Here is a 17031-nt window from a genome sequence, read left to right as displayed (position 1 = left end):
TTTTATTATTTTCCTATTTAACCCGAATTCTTGAAGTTTTCAAAATTCAGACTTTTTCATTTTAATTACCATACTTACTTGATTAAAAATTAAGAAAATAAAAATTTAGGACCCCCCCCCCAAAAAAAAAAAAACACCCTCGTATGTTAGGTTAGGCTAACTTATAAAAACAAATGTATAAATTATATAATATAAATATGTATGATAATTAAAAAAATTAAACATTAAGTACTATATATACACATAATGCCAGTGACCGTTATTTTCACATAAACAAATTCTTCAAATGACTACTAACTATATAATATTCTATAAGTTATACATGACTAAAGCTTATAAAATGTCACTTTTGGAAGTGACTCTATTCTTATAAGTAATTGCATACTAATTTTAATGTCTTCTTTGCATCCCGAAGATACAATCTTTGAATTTCGTAAAACAGTCGATACGACAGTTTTCATTTGATTCATAGCATACTTTTGTCCTAAAACAATATCCAATCAAATCGATTAACATGATTTGTTTTATTTTTTTGTCAATAATCTTAGCTCAGTATTAGAAAGATACATTTTTTAATAATATTTTCTCTACACACATAGGTACACCCTACGTATGTATACGAAAATACTTAATTATTTTATCTTTTGAATACTGTATGAAATAAGAACGTTTAAGTTACCAATGCAATTTCTTGCACCTGCGCTGAATGGTATGTAACCAAATAGAAATTTCGATTTATTTTCTTCGTCTAAAAATCTTTCAGGAATAAAGTCTTCAGGTTTTTGAAAAATATCTTCATTCCGGTGTAAAATATAGGGAAATATCGCCATTGTTGTCATTGGAGGAATGCTATAGTTTTCTAGGGAAAAATAATACCAACACACTTTTATATATTTATCATACATAATAATTATTATATAAAACACGAAACATCAGGAATTAATTATATTATATTAAAAATATGTCCGTTTCCCGTTGGTATATTATTAAAATATGTGTTTATACCGCCAAAATTGTTCCCACAGTAGTATATTCGTTATACCGCGATAATTTCAAGTAAGGTTCATACTTACTGAGCTGTAGGTTAGGTTAAGTAGAGTATACTTACTGAGTTGTAACGTTGTTTCCAATTCTCTCGTAAAACTCGGTACACTTGGATAAAGTCTGAGTGATTCTTTAATGACTGCATCCAAGTATCGCATTGCGTTTAAGTCTTCCATTGTTGCGTCTCGATCGGAGTCACCAAATATACTATGTAGCTCATCTCTAGCGTGATCCTTAAAGTTACTGTTTTTATATTTAAAATGTAACGAGCACTTAAAAACGATGTAGGTATATGAATAAAAAATAAACATCTTACTTGAACATCTTGGTGCATCCCCAGCAATAAAAGAGTCATCGTCATCGATATGGAAGACGTGTCGTGGCCCTCGAAGAGAAAAGTGTCTACTTCTTCCCGAATGTCTTTGATGGTCATCTGATCCGGGCTGTCTTTCAAAACGTCAAGAAGTAAATCCAAAAACGATTTCGTTTTCCTTTTTTCTAAACGATTAACAAGGAAGTATACGCTTTGGTTAAATTGGAAATAATGCCAGACAGGAGGATTGATAAATTTGTAGATATACGTACCAGCTGGTTTGCTTTCAGGCTGCACAATTTGATTTCCAGAGGTTTTTAACAATGATTGTTTACGTTTGATAACCTATAATAATAATTAAAGACAATTCATATTATGGTATTTGGTAAGTCGATAGAATAACTTCAAATGCGACCCAACTCTATGGCATTATGTCACAACCTCCGCAATGACACAAGCATAGACACCGCTCATAGATTTCGTGTTGACTATTCCGCGTTTTCAACAGTATAGGACAGGTGGTATTTCCTTCGTGTTTCTCGAATGGATTTATTTAAAAATATAATATATTTTTTTTGGACAAGTTACGGAAATTGTTTGTTAAATTTTAAAGAATATAGGTTGTGATTTGGTGGAATCTGAAAAAGGAGAAAGTCAACACTGCAACTAATGTCCACGCTGTGGTCATAATAAAAGGTCTTCACATGTAAAACTATAGATTTTTTAATATACAAACATTATCGGTAAAATCGTGTAACACTTTAATTGATTTAAAAAACGATCGACCACTTTCGCTTATTCTATAAATCAGATCATTCCAAAGCCAAAATTTGAAAACTCGATCAATCACTGACCTGCAAGCACTTTAAAAATAAAAATCGTAAATTAGTATTTTGTAGAATTGCCTCATATAAATTTTAGTTTTAATTAAAATATATTATGTAAGCTTTTACCTTTTAATAGAATGGACGTATTGAACTGATTTCCCTTTTTGAGCATTCATTTCAGTTCCCATAATTGTTTCTAAGACAAATTAATTTATTAGGATTTTGCAGTTAGGTTATAATTAAGTTAGGTAATTACCGAAATTAAAACTAAAAGAGTTTAATTTTAAATATATTTATTATATGCTGGACCTATCGATTATTTGATTTGTCTAATATAGAGGTAGAGAATAATAGACATGTGTTTTAATGTATTTTGGCATTGAACATTTTACTTATTAGTTTATATTTTAGGCAAGAGACTTAACAATATTTATCAATTATTATAAACATTTATTATATTGGATATTGAAATAGTCGCCAGTCACCGGTTTGGAAATATTATGTTTTATCACTTTTACTGTACTTATAACTTGAATGGATCACTGTGTTAAATTTGAATTCAAAGATATATTATCATTTGATACGAAAAACGATTCTGAGCGTAGACGGTGTTTCAGCCTAAAATATTTTATTTTATAATATTAATATTGCTATAAGTAAATGTCTGCCAATTATTCCAATATTATCAATAATTTTTCGGTTACAGAGTATGAACTACTGATAACGAACCTAGTATTACCATTACCTATACAAATGTAGCATATATTATACATTTTTAAATACAAAAAAATTTAAAAATGTTCGTGATTCTGATGAATTTTTAAGCTTTTTATCCAAACAAATTATTTTTTATTGACATATTTTATAGAAAAAAACAAGTTAGGAAAGCACACTCTGCGAGCGTGCATGCTAAATTCCCGGTTTCCAAACGTGTTTTAAATTCTTAGTTCTACGCAATTAACTATAATTCCAAATACAATTTAAACAGGATTGGTAAGTATGTGATAACCCTAATATTTTGGTAGTATATTTAGTCAAAATATTCTACCAGTCAGGTAAGAACTATAAAATATGATTATTTATCAAATAATTAGTAATGTACAGTAAGTAATTATCTTAATATCAATAATTGTAAGTTAGTTTACAATGAAAAAATTCAAATTTGCAATAGGTAGTTTCTAGTTACATATTGTAAATTCTTTGTTGAATACATTAATTGATATAGGAAACTTGGTATAATTTAAGTTATAACATGTTATTGTACCTACTTACTTGTTACACTCATATTGATAATAGGTATTATAAGGTCTATCAATCAATAATTTAAACAATTATTACTCATAACTTATTTTATGGATAACTATTACTCACTTATAATTTTCACATTTATTTTATTTTTTCTCAAATATTCATTGAAATGTGATTAATCATTGATTTTTTTTCCAGTACATTGGTAGATACTTATAAAACAATAAAAAAAATATCTTTTTGAATTCAATTTTTGAACAAAATTGTTATAACACATGACTTTCAAACAGGTGACCTAACCTAATCCGTCAAATTCTACTATTATTTATGTTTATATATACATATAATCGGTTAGGTTTGTTAAATGAGAAATGTCTCGGCAAGTCACGTTGAACTTTCAATAAAATGCAATAACATTAATTACCACAGATGATGTCTAAAGAACATAACGTCACGTATTCCATGATAGAGATTTCTTTATCGTCCGCACATGCTTCCAAGAGCTTTTTTGTAAATACCTTTGCATGTTTATTGACGGCAGGATTGTACATGTCTAATGTCTTAAAGTGAAAAGTGTTGGTCAGTAGCTTTCGACGGTTTTGCCATTTCAAACCTAAAAATTAATATATTTGACATGATATAATAGGTATAACCCATCTTATGCGTATGCTTTTTTTTTATCAAATAAGTATAATTTTAAATTGACGTAAATAATTAAAAATACCTGAGCTCAATAAAAGGCCGTCGTTCAGCCATGGCTTCAACATCTCATACTCGGGACCTTTGTTTATGTACTGTGTACTGGATAACAGAATCTATTAAACACAAAACACGCCAGTTTTATTTAAATATTTTACGTGGAAGGTTTCAGATAATTTAAAAAACATGTTCGTTAAACTACCGAAACAGTGTCATGTTATATGGCAAGCGATTTCTAGAAAATCTAGAAACTAGATTTTGATAAAATTATTTTTAATTTTATATTACTTTTGTAAAAAAGTTGGAGGGCTCAAATGTGGTCAGTTTTTGTGTTTCTAATCCTTATACTATCGCCAGATAAGGTTTACTTTTAAATAGTTAAACTACCTCAAATTATTACACATTATACACGTTGTTCAAAATGTTTGTTATCATTATTTTTTTATTCAACTATAACTCTTGTAGAATAAATCAACCAACGAACAATCTGGTTATTAAATATAAATCATTGTATTTACACGTATAATGATAACGTTTATAAATACATTTTTTTTTAATACCTATTTATATTTTTGTGTTTATCTTTTCCCAGACCTTGGAATGAATCAATGAACCGTTTATTATTTATTTGATTCGTGCACATCAATATCTCCATTTTTATTGGGCCTACTGACTACTGTGATATTTGCATTACGAATAAAATATAGTACAACAATATATAGGTAATACATATTCCGTGTAAGTAATTCGTATTTGTGATAATATAACTATATATGTATATCTTTTACATTTTTATTTTGAAAATTCTACAACCTGTATATTATAATGTACCATATATTTATAGACACAATGTACATAATATATTTGGTACAATATCAGCTGAATAGATAACATCTGAATCATTAAGTGATTTTTAAAAAAAAATTACAATACTAACATTTGAACCTGATCAAAGAGCAGTACAGCGTCGGCAGTTCAATAGCGTGTTTGTTAAGTGTTAAAAAAAATAAAAACATAAATAAATTACGGGTGGTACTAGGTACCTACTATTATATGTAACGTTTTAAAAAAATCTAGAGGCCATTGGTGCTTATGTTTTTTTGTTGAATTTCCAAGAAGTCTAATTGAGGATAGATTTGCGATAAGTGGTTATATGAAATTAAAATAATATTATTATCGAAAACATTGATGACCTTAAAAATCGTACTTTATTTACTATTTTGTTTTTTATACGTGTTTTAGATGTAAATTAACGTTGAAATAATACGTACCTACGTAATCGATGCAGAGGAATGGGCAAGGGATAAAACGAATCTAATAACTGTAGTTTAGTATATATCTATGCAACATATTAAATTTATTAAAATGTACTCACTTTTATGTCATCTGGATCATTTAACAATACATATGACCGTCCAGTAATATTGACATGAACAACTGGACCGTTGTTTAGAAATATGTCCATGAATAATGGCAACAAATCTAAAATTGTTAAGTAGGTAATTAAAATAAAGACAAGTTATTTAAACACAAAATACAAACAACTAATATTATTTCATTGGTACCAAAAACTAAATATAAAAAATATTTTCAATTTCGTGTAGGTTACCTATAATATTATTCTAAATACTTTACGTATAATATATACAATAATTGTGTTATAAAAATGTTTTGATTATACTCATAATATAATATAGCGGAACTTTATTAGTATTTAGTTTCGTTCGAGTTCAATCAGACCGATGAAGGATAAGACAAAATTAGTTTAGCTTGCAAAAACAGCAACTATTTGTTTTAATTTTATTAATATAGTTTTATTAATTTATTAATTATTTATAAAGTCAAATATTTTTTTTTTTAATAAGTGTGAATAAGAAAATTGATTGTTCACAACAAAACGTTTGTGTTGCCGTGTTGTAACATCGGATTTGAAAACAATGAATAAATCGAGCCATCGATTTTGAACAGGGCTCGGTGAAAATTACGTCTGCTTAAACTTTTTCATTTCACGAATACTTTTTTATAGTTTCGTTTACGATTAGGGAAACTATTGAACGAATCGAAAAACTACCACCCCCGAATATCACCGACTACACTTCAAACTAAAAAAGTGTATCCATAAAAATAAAAACATTGTACGTCCACAATTTGTTCGGAATCCGAAAGGGTGAAGCAACAAATTAGACAAATCCAGTTTAAATGCATAGGTACTTATTATTATGACAAATTAAAAAAATTGTATTGCGATAGGTTGTCAAAACGTTGCTTGCCTCTAAAGAATCAATTGCTAATAAAAAAATCTATCAAAAACAAACAAAAACGTTTGAGTAAACTCGAAAAATTCAAAAAAGTCATAATATATAAAAAAAAATTTAAGACAAAAATGCTGAACTATCATTATTTTAGTTTAGTTTGTCGTGAAATCGACGCCTTAGCTTTTTATCTACGTAAATGATGTCCAAGCTAAAATTAATTGCACGAGTTGGTAGAATTCGTTGACTGATAGGTTAGAATCACAGATAAACGTTGTAATATTATATTTTAGGAACTAACTATAATGTCTATATTCTATAATCATGTTGCAATTATCATTGTAATGAAAATATAACTAAAAAATAAAGGTAGTATATATACTGGATGAGTATGCAGTTAATTAAATTAATTAATTTTAATTTTAATCAAATGACTCATCTGTTCCGGAATTTTAAAAACATTAAATAAGTATAGACTAAACATTTTAAATAAACCGATAATTGATTGTAAAAACTTATAATCTGTGGAATTTATAGTAAAAAATTAAAACGGTCGTTTTGTAAAACAAATATAATATGTAAGACAAATCATGTACACTACCTATTAAAGGTTTATTTCATTTGAATTCCTCTCAATTCAATAATATAATGTTACTGCAGTAGTGGCCCTTTGGTAATAACTACTCTCAAATTTTAAAATAATGAAATCAAAACTAATTTTTACATATTTTTATCATTCGCGTAAGTTGGTATTGGTACAAACATCGTCATATTTTCATTATTTTTCAAAAACACGTATAGGTATGTACGCATGGGATTATTTAATTTAAATTTTAAGTTCACATGAATATAGATATTATACTTAATAGTATAATATTATTTAATATAGACTTGGCGTTGATTACACGTATACGCAATTTACCGGCAGCGCGGTATGCATAAGTTATTACTCCCAGATGTACCTATTTATATACATAATTCAACATAATAATATAGTTTGTTTGCTGATCCGTTTTTATCAACTGAGTATGTGATCTATGGTCCATGTAACAAGTATACTAACGGGCAGCTTTCAATGCAATGGTCGGTTATTGCAGAGTTATTTGATGGACGATGGTTCATTGTTGTTATGGAAAACTTGAGTTTCAATAAAGCCAAAGAAAATTCTTTAAATTTAATAGCTTAAAATAATTTAAAGTTTAGTTAAAATAAACATGGGTTATCCCGTAAAATGAGTGCAGTTTTAATATCTATATTATAGTTACATAAAAATTCCATTTTGAAAATATTGTCGTTCAACATAAAAAATTATAAATTATGAAAAAAATCACTTTATATGTGAAAAATGTTAAGTTTCTTGATAAACGTTATTTTAAGATCATATTATGTTATGTTTAAATACTTCGATTCGTATAAATACTAACATTCTTTCAAAAAATAGAAACATCAATTAGGTATTTAAACTATCGTCTTAATCGTCTTACGTAAGTACCTACCTAGGTACGTAATACGTAAACAAATCGTTATACCTAATTACTTAATATACCTTAATTACATCAACATTTCAAAAATAATCATTTGATTACAGGGGCGGAGTGGGAACAAAATTCAGGCCGGAAGATTAAAATTTATCCAGGCCAATAGGCCACCCACAATTTTCCAATTAAATCACCAAAAAAATGTTTCTCGCAACGCTCCAATTTTATATTTATATTTACCTATTTCAATTGAATTATAATATAAATACATTTCATTTTATTTATAATAATATTTATACTTTTAATTTTATAAAACTATAAAAGTATTTCAATCACTATTTTGCTATTTTGTTTAACTTCTAATGCAGTGGCGTAGCCAAAGGGGGGGGGGGGTGTCCCTACCATGCCCCACCTATTGGCTGTATTATTTTGAGTGATTGTCGTTTAGGCACATCGCACATGGACCTATAACAGACAACACGTTTGGGTACAAATAGAGATCGACACAACGTTTGAAAACATAGAATTAAAGGTATTTTATAATTTTACATGGTAAATCAGTCTACTCCGAGAACGTTTGAGTAAACATAATACATATACTGAAATACTGAATATTACTGAAGTTTTTGAAACCCGTTATGGTAACAAGTGCATTATAATTGGTAATTTTAAATGTAATGAATTTAAAATAAACAAATACGAGCACAACATTTTTTGTTGTGCCAACTAAACGTAACTGTAACATAACATGAATACATTTAAATAAAAAAATAATGAATTTAAAATAAAATTTTTTAATAAATAAGATAGCAGTAAATAAAATCAAATACGATTGTTGAGTTAAGTAGATTTAGTATTTTTGTAATGACCGAATTATTTAATATAATATTATGCAATAAAAAAAATATTTTTAAATTGGTTGCAAAAAAAAAAAAATTGGGTAACGATTATGAGCCAATCTCCCCGTGGTAACTCCTGGGTAACGCTAATAGACTCTAAAAAATAAAAAATAAAATAATGTAACGGTGTACGGTGTACCTTAACGTATTGAAGGTGCTCAAACATGGTATTATTTTGAACATATGAAGTACTCAAACGTTGCATTCATTTTTGGTGTCTGAAAAAATGTGTACTTATAAACGTGTTACTTGTGTTCCTGATTCATTCTCCCAATTTCAATTTAAAAATATATTTTTGAACGTGTTTCGCCGTTTATTTTTTCAAATAATCAGTAGGTATGTACTGTTGAAAAATTGCCATAAGGAGCTCTTTTTATTTGGTTTCACATTGACAATATTAATGTTATAATGTTTATTCTTATTTTTTTGCGTTTATCAAGTAATAGAACAGTTGCTGTTTTTTTTGCTTTGCCCCCCTCCCCCATTCCAAAATCTTATTTCATAGTTTCAAAGTTTTAATACAAAAACATTGTTGACGCATTTACTAATTTTGTAAATAAAATCTAATATAAAATTACCAGGCCATAATATGGTCCAGGCCATCTGGAAAATTCCCATTTCCAGACCGGCCACTCCGCCCCTGTTTGATTAACAATTTACTGCAATCAAGAGACACTCCACCTAACATAACACGTATTCAAGTAGAAATATGATTACTAGGTGTTATTGCGGTATTCTCAAAAATTTAAAAAATTAAAATTTGTTCAAATGCATCACAAAAGGATAAAATTAGCATGCTTGGCACTCCACAGCACTTTTGATGTATACAAATATACGCATTGTTCTACCGTATAGTATAATTTATTATTATGATCGTATATCCATGGTTTAATAACATTATAGTTAGTAAAGCACAAAATAACTTTTCTCATCGATGTATTACCTTTATATAATATATATATTATTATCTATACCAATAATTGTATAAATGTATACAATATTACAACATTGAGTATTTTTGAAAATTAAATAATAACGTTTTCGGGGTTTATAGATAGATCGTTACCTCTAGGGTGTTTCATCGCAATGCTGCACGAAAACAGAAGTTCACTCCAAAGGTTTTTCGTGACGGACGGCACGTGCGACGAGATCTGGCGGTATTCCAGTGGCTTCTGGAGTCGCGACCATATCGCGTACGATATTAAAATCGCCAACGAGATCAACACGAAGTTATACACGTTGGTTTCCAACATGGTCGGATTGGCGTTAAATGACCGTCTGACAATCACGGGCCTCGGACACGGTTTTTCGCGGGAAATCGGAGCGAACGACAACGACGACGACGACTCACGAGCGTGTAAATAAAATATACGTTCACCCCGCGCGAGTGCAGAATAACTCGACAACCGATGGCGCGTCAGTAGGTCACAATATTATTATTTCTGTGGTCGTCCAGTCAGGCGGCGTTCCTCCTTCCATCGCTGCTGAGGAGGTACACTGGAAAGAGAGTGAGAGTGAGAGAAAGACAATAATAGTTTCATTTTCAGCACAATCGGCCCAACTGATTGCGTAGCGCCGAGGTCGTGTGCGCGTATTACATATTAATATACCTACCTGGATGGCTAAATAGAATGATTTTGATAATATTACATATTATTATAATATGTATGTCGTGTTTCCGTCAGTATGTTATTGTAAACGAAACATAATACAATGTTTGTTTGGAATGTAGGCAAAATAATGAATTAATATGTTATCCGAGTGTATTTTGTGATATTTTATCGATCGTTTATCTTTAACAATTACGTAAAAAGTAAACATAAAAACGAATACCTATATGTTTTTCTTCGTAAGCTGTAAGTCTAGAGATGACCGGAGAAGTGAAACTCATGCCCAAAATTGGAAGTGTTCCCCGCGCATATTATTCTAAATTACGTGAAAAAAAAACTATTACCTGATCAATATGTATTATGTACCCGACACGGGATTATATGGAAACAAACAATGTAATTTAAAACAGTTAAATAATATAAACAAATACTACCTAATGAAAAAAAAATTCTAAAATATATATTTGTTACGTTTAAAAAACATCGTGTTGTAAATATTTCAATTTTTAGAAGATAAGTTTTGAACTAATATCGACGTGTTTATTCAAGAACAGCACTTTACGTTATACGTTTGTTTTGAAAATTAATTATCGATTTCAAAATGATGAGCCAATTACATAATTAGTCATTTTTTTACTTACAAGGACAGATTTGTGCACAATATAACATATATTTAAAATTTCTCCCACTAATTTAGTGTTGCTTAATAATTATTGTGTTTCATCATATAATTTTATAAAGTATCTATCGTTGCTTTGCACATGTACCTTCACAAGAGCAGCAATCATCGAGTACGGATAAACCTTATACCTATGACGTATAGTATGTGTAATGTGTTTTAATTTTTTTTATGCATACATCAGTGATGGTTTCTAAACAGTTCTGAACGACAAATCGTTATTAAATTCTATTCTGATTTGGGGCGCACTTATTTATAAAATATTATGATTTGTTCTATTGTTACTATATATACGATATACTTGCATTTTATTTAAATTTAGCGGCGTAAAAGAAGTTTCATCACCTGCACAAGACAACGATATAATAATATGAAGGCATCTATATGCTATTATCGCATTCAAATGATTATTTTATATAGCCCAATGGTTATAAGTTATAACTTGTCTATAAATATATTTTGTGAAACAAAAATGAATTCTATAATAATAATTATTATTATATTAATGTACACTGCAGTAAAGGTCCCAAATCCAAGTTCAATGTAAGACTATATTACGTATCATAAGTTTATAACGTCATGTGTAACAATAAAAAAGTGTGGGCATTTTTTTTTATCATGAAAATAATAAATTATCGAGTTCCTCCATTTTCTTTTTAAAGTTTTAACACAGAATTTATCATATTATAAGTGTTTTATAAATACTTTTACAATTTTTTTTATCACCAAATACATAATCGGTATTAGGTAGGTATCACACTATCACATGACGTTTATAATCGTTTAAAATAATGCATTTGTATTTGAATACAAAGTTAAAAGTACAAACGGTGGTGATGGGACATAAGAAGAATATTTAAGGAATACAATAATATTGTCTTGATCAAAATAATTTACTTCATCGTAACAATATTGAATATACTTCTACATAATAATATATAATCAGTAGGGATTAATCTTTAAACTATGCCCATTTGTTTTAAATAATTGTTCTACGTTTTAGATTCCAAACGTTTAGTTAACAGCTGTGAGGTTCGGGTGTTTGGTGCATTTGTTACTCCGGTCATTGACCTAACCTTGCATAACAACAATGATAATAATATAATCGTTCAAAACATCATTAAAACAAGAAAGGGTAAGTAGGTAACCGCTCTCATAGTCTCGTAATTGTGAAGTAGTTCACCGTAATATATATGTTAAATTTGAACTCAACGATTCATCATTAAATATGAAAACGATTCTTAGTCAAGACTGCCAATACGGTCTGTCAGGTTAATTTATACTACTAAGTTTATTTATTATTTTATGATATTATATTTATATATCTATTAAAGTAATTTATTTTACCATTAGTAATAGGATAGGTTGAATTAATTTTTGCTAAAAACATTGCATTTGAAAAAGTCATTGTGTATATAAAATATTCTAATAATATACAATAAAAGTTTCAAGTTGGCATGAATAATATTTTTGATTACATCAAAATAACTAAAATTGCTATTCTTCGTTTTAATGTTTTTTTTCCAAATTTGTACTTAAAAAATTCAACATAAAAAAATCGTATTCGTGTATACTTAATACTTTAAAATAGCTATAGAGAAAACTTACGAGGAACCTGGTATTAAACTTTCAAGGTTTTTTACCAAGTGAACAATTTTTTGTCAAAAATTATAGAAATTTAAATTTAAAAGATAAAAACAATATCAAATGTCAAATATCTTAATAAGTGTCAAAATATTTTTAAAATTTTATCATGCATAGAAATGACTAAAATAAATATTTTGTGAACATTTCAAGTATTTATAAGATCATTTTTTTTCTAGATTTTGTCAAAAAACTGGATTTGAGTATAAAAACTCCCGTTATTCCTTATTTTTTCCGCAGATTATTTGTAAAATACTGTTCATTTTTACCTTTGACCTGCCAAAGTACCAACAAGATCCAATTTGCTACCAGAAGCCACCCTCAAATATTATTTCATTCATCGATCAAAATCTAAAATATTCTCTCAACGTGCTAAAATGAGTTCAAAATTTAAACGCGAACTGTATTGTAAATTTTTGTTTAGTTAGTTCCAAAAGTCGTTAGCAATTATAAAGAAATATGATATTCCATTTTTTTTAACAAAATCATTTCTGTTATTGTAGGTTTTTTAGTGGTCATTTAAACTATGATATTATATGAGTTTGCAAATAAATCTAAATTATTTATTTTAAGATTCAAAATAATTATAAGCGTTATGGTTTCAATAAAGCCATAAAAGTACATTAATTACAATATTAATGATAATGAAAAATGAGTAACAAAAGATTTATCTGTTTTCTATTTATAATTTATAAATTATAAATATACACACCTAATACCATCTTTGTAACGTGTTTAGAGCTGCATCGTAATTTATTTTCTTTTATTATTTGATAAAATAATTGCATACATCTCGCATTTACATTTATATATATTTTGAGTGTAGTTTTTTGATAAGCAACAATGTATATATCTATTATATTCGTTGAATCGTATCAATTAATATTTTTGAATTTTACATTAGATCACGAGTTTGGCACATGATAATACAACAGCGCTATTGCATTTCAATGATTTTATTTAAATATAAATTATACGAATCTCTAGGGGACACCACACCAAAGTTGGTTAGAATATTTGCCTCTCGGACGGAGGAGCGTAGCAGAAAACACGTCCACGTACCGATCGATAATATAATATAATATTATTATTAAGAAGTGGTTTTCGAAATAAAACGCATCTTCAGATAAATCAGATAAGGAAACTTCGTTTTCCAGCACATCTCGTAGCTTATTTTTTTTCTCAAAACATTTGATGCCATAAAAAAACTAAAGCTATGACCTAAAGTAACGTAAGCAATTTAGTTACGAGTTTTTATATTTGTCGTAGAATACTTTTTTCGCGAGTCAGTAGAAACAGTGTCCTCGCTCAAAAATTAAGATAGGTACCTAACTACGTAGTTTCAGTGCCATACGAATGCCACGGATTGTTGTGGCAACTCGTAACACTAGAAAATAGCGCTGTCTTACAATAACTATAAAATGTATGATTTAAGTATCTGCACTATTTCTTAAAAGTTATCACAAAAACGAGAGAGTACTATGATAAGGGGATTCCATACCGTGATTTTCTGTTTTTGTCTAACACACGCGCGACATAGGATTTTTGACGGATTCTTTGCTAAACATATCAATTGATCTAATGAAGTGATGAGAATTCTGAAAACAGATTTGAATTCGTCGTCAAGTCTAATTGAAATCGACTTTCCCCACAATTTTGATTTTTTGATTTTAGCTTCTCCAAAAATTGAAATACAAAAATATTTAAATACTCTTTTTTAATATGACGTTTTCTGGAATTTGGAGGATAATATCAAAAATGTGGGAAAGTCGATTTCAAGTAGACTTGACGATGAATTTAAATCTGTTTTCATAATTCTTATCGCTTCAATAGATCAATTGGAATGTTTGGCATAAAACACGTCTAAAATACTATGTCATGCGTGTGTTAGATAAAAACAGAAAATCACGGTATCGAATCCTCTTAAGGTCGAATCGAGACTGAGACATTTTGATAAGCAATACTATGATGTCATTTTGGCGGTATTTAATTATACTAGCTTATAATTCTCGAAACGTATTTGATTTTACTTATTTGTAAAAAATATGTCACAATATAATATAATAAATTAGTGTGTAAAAATAAAATGTTAAATGTATACGTATAAGTTACCGAGTACCTACGTTGTTTCATTTTTATGACAGTAGTTGTGTCGTGTGTGTTTCAGCTCTAAAATCATATTATTCTACAAGTTTAATTTATGATTGATCTGCGTGATAATATTGCGAGCTGCACGTGATGCAAAAGACATCGCCAACAAACATTATATACCTTCCAAGTTCGAGGCCACCTAGATCGCAATGAATATTATGTGTTAGCATATAAATTCATACACAAATATTACTAGTTAAAACATAATAATATAAATTTACTGAATATTGTTTTTAAGTCTATATAAGTTTATAGTCTATTATAATATCTAACAAATATCTGACATTCAATAGAATTATATCATATAATACTATTAATATTTTGTACGATGTACCTACAGTTATATTAGAACGTACAGAAATCAAAGGGTACAAAAAGTATTGTTATAATGTCAAAATTTGTCTAAAGGTGGGTGATGATAGGGGATTAACTAAATGAAACTTAGTTTTTTTTTAACCCAATCACTTAGTTAATTTTCTAATTATATACCTAACTTAGTAAAATTACTAGATAAAAAGTATCCATTGTTGTAACTTAGGTTCTATCAGTTAATTTAAAATAAATATACGTTAAGTTAAAATCTTTTCATACATATCTATTAAATAAAAATTGCGAATAATTAGTCCTTGATAAAGTAATATTAATTTGACACTAATGTGTAATAGTTGCCTAAACGACTATATACTATACACTGTAAATCAGGTGAGCCAGAATAGGAAATAATAATAAGAAAATAAATATTAGAATGCATATTTAACGAGTGTTTAATTATCATAAAAATATTTGAAAGGCATACAATAAGTAATAACCATATGGTAATTAAATTAAATAAATCAACTTCTTTTTGACTTAGTTAACTTAACATTTTTTTTGTTAACTATTAACTTATAACTTAAAGTTTTCAACGTCGATTTAACTCGACTAATATTTTTAATTGGCTTTAACACGTTTGTATATACGATATAGGTGCCTAGCTAGGTATATAATATTGTCTATTGATTAATATAACTATTTAGTTTTTATTATTTTTGGGAAAAATAAGTTAGTACAAAATAATTTAAAATTCAACGTCACTAATTATTAACAAATTCAATACTTGTTAAGAGCATAAATACTATTGATATCAATCTAAAGAAATACACATGAATAATTATACGATGAAATCATGTAGGGATCAAAGGTTATACGGATAATATTTATGGTACCTACTTATAAGGTTAGTTACCTACATTATAAATGTATAACACAACCAAAGTTATTCAGTGCTAAAGGGCAATATCTTACTATATTGTTACCTATTAGATGTGTTAGTTATTTTGTAACATTCAAATGATAGATGCAATTATTGATAAATATAAGGCTATTATTTATAGGATAACCAACACAAACTTAACTTAGAAACTTTTAGCAACTTAGAATAATATTTTAAAAATTGGTTTATTTGGTGTGTAAAAATAACAAAAAAATATTGTAGACATTAATTTATACAACATTGTGTGTATTTTGAACTTAACTTTGCTAAACCTAACCAATACCAATTTTAATTTTAATCTTTCAATGAAAAATCGAAAATAATGTTTTCTTATATTTCTTAGAAGTTAGAACATTACTAATACTTTACTGTTAAGTCTATTTACATAAAAATACAATAAAAAATAGAATTTATTAAATAAGTTTTTATCAACTTTAATCATCAATACCTACATTTTATGAAAAATTAATCTACGAAATTAATGCACCACATGCTGTGTAATTATGATTTTAAAATTAATTCTAGAATTTTAAGTTTAACTTTGCCCGATAGCATTACTTAAATAACATACACTTTAAACATATTTTTGAATTTACGTAAAATCAATATACATGTTTTAAATATGTACCTAAATACGGCAAACACAATACAAATTGGAAATTACCAGAAGTATACTTTTTAAATATAATTATAAATATTTTTAATAATTTATTATAAACTTGGCGGTATCTATTTTGAATATTTTGATTTTTGATAGTATAAAGTAATGTTTTCAAATAGAAGTTAAAAAGTTTTGAAATATTAAACGGTAACTGTCATAATAACAGGTACCTACTAAATTCGAGTAGTTCACAGTAAATGTTTAATAATATTTTTTTTTGGTCCTTAAAGCAGAGTAAATCAGGTTTGAAATACTTAAAATAATTTTTAATACT

At 27.8% G+C, this 17031-nt stretch overlaps 1 protein-coding gene across 1 annotated transcript; it reads right to left on the bottom strand.

Moving 5' to 3' along the window:
• Positions 1 to 178: 178 nt before the first annotated feature.
• On the bottom strand, positions 179 to 10245 carry LOC132951942 (cytochrome P450 4V2-like). Its single transcript, XM_061024017.1, has 11 exons — positions 9827 to 10245; positions 5507 to 5613; positions 4157 to 4247; positions 3857 to 4045; positions 2311 to 2380; positions 2094 to 2220; positions 1630 to 1702; positions 1361 to 1542; positions 1109 to 1277; positions 680 to 859; positions 179 to 484 (listed from the first exon to the last, which is right to left on the bottom strand). Exons 1-11 carry the CDS (start codon positions 10011 to 10013, stop codon positions 327 to 329), a joined length of 1533 nt encoding a protein of 510 aa, XP_060880000.1. The 5' UTR covers positions 10014 to 10245; the 3' UTR covers positions 179 to 326.
• Between the last annotated feature and the right edge of the window lie 6786 nt (positions 10246 to 17031).

This window comes from Metopolophium dirhodum, chromosome 9, assembly GCF_019925205.1.
Source record: "Metopolophium dirhodum isolate CAU chromosome 9, ASM1992520v1, whole genome shotgun sequence".
In the NCBI taxonomy this organism is placed as follows: Eukaryota; Metazoa; Arthropoda; class Insecta; order Hemiptera; family Aphididae; genus Metopolophium; species Metopolophium dirhodum.
This window is presented reverse-complemented; position numbering and strand designations above follow the sequence as displayed.

Excerpts from the sequence above, each read along its gene's own strand:
- LOC132951942 (XM_061024017.1), bottom strand. The coding sequence starts at position 10,013 with ATGTTGGAAACCAACGTGTATAACTTCGTGTTGATCTCGTTGGCGATT. Across the intron at positions 4,248-5,506 it reads ATGATCCAGATGACATAAAA|ATTCTGTTATCCAGTACACA; the intron begins GTGAGTACATTT and ends TGTGTTTAATAG. Across the intron at positions 1,278-1,360 it reads GGATGCACCAAGATGTTCAA|GATCACGCTAGAGATGAGCT; the intron begins GTAAGATGTTTA and ends AGTAACTTTAAG.